This window comes from Aptenodytes forsteri, unplaced genomic scaffold, assembly GCF_000699145.1.
Source record: "Aptenodytes forsteri isolate BGI_AS27 unplaced genomic scaffold, ASM69914v1 Scaffold156, whole genome shotgun sequence".
Lineage (NCBI taxonomy): Eukaryota > Metazoa > Chordata > Aves > Sphenisciformes > Spheniscidae > Aptenodytes > Aptenodytes forsteri.
In genome coordinates, this window is record NW_008794166.1 from 709,486 (window position 1) to 709,859 (window position 374).

Genomic DNA, 374 nt, shown 5'->3' on the forward strand with positions numbered 1-374 from the left:
CCCCCTGCCCCGCACCCATGGAGGGGAAAGGCTCCCGCCCGAAGAACATGACCCCGTACAGGTCCCCGCCGCCCTACGTTCCCCCTTAACGAACGGGAGGCTCTCGGGGGAGAAGGGGCCTCCAGCTCCACACCAGTGCTGTCTGTGGGCCGGCAGCCCCCTCGCCAGCCGGGAAACCCAAACCCCAGACGCGCCCCGCCCCCCAGCCCGCCCCCCCCGCCCGCCCCCGCCGCACCGGGCCGCTCGCGGGACTCGGGGGGACACTTGTTTTATTTTTGCCTAACAAGCTTTGGTTTTATTTTATTCATAGAAAAAATTCTCGGCTCAAACACGCCTTCCCAGCGGCTGGGCTGCTGGCCGGGGGCGGGGTGGCA

General features: G+C 67.4%; 1 protein-coding gene across 1 annotated transcript in view; it reads left to right on the plus strand.

The window, feature by feature from the left end:
* The window catches only part of DAG1 (dystroglycan 1), a 53,542-nt gene extending 53,191 nt beyond the window's left edge, over positions 1 to 351 (plus strand). Inside the window, exon 4 of the mRNA XM_009281147.2 lies at positions 10 to 351. Within this exon, the coding sequence (XP_009279422.1) occupies positions 10 to 89 (80 nt within the window). The 3' untranslated portion in view covers positions 90 to 351. The remainder of the gene's footprint in view (positions 1 to 9) is intronic.
* Positions 352 to 374: the final 23 nt, after the last annotated feature.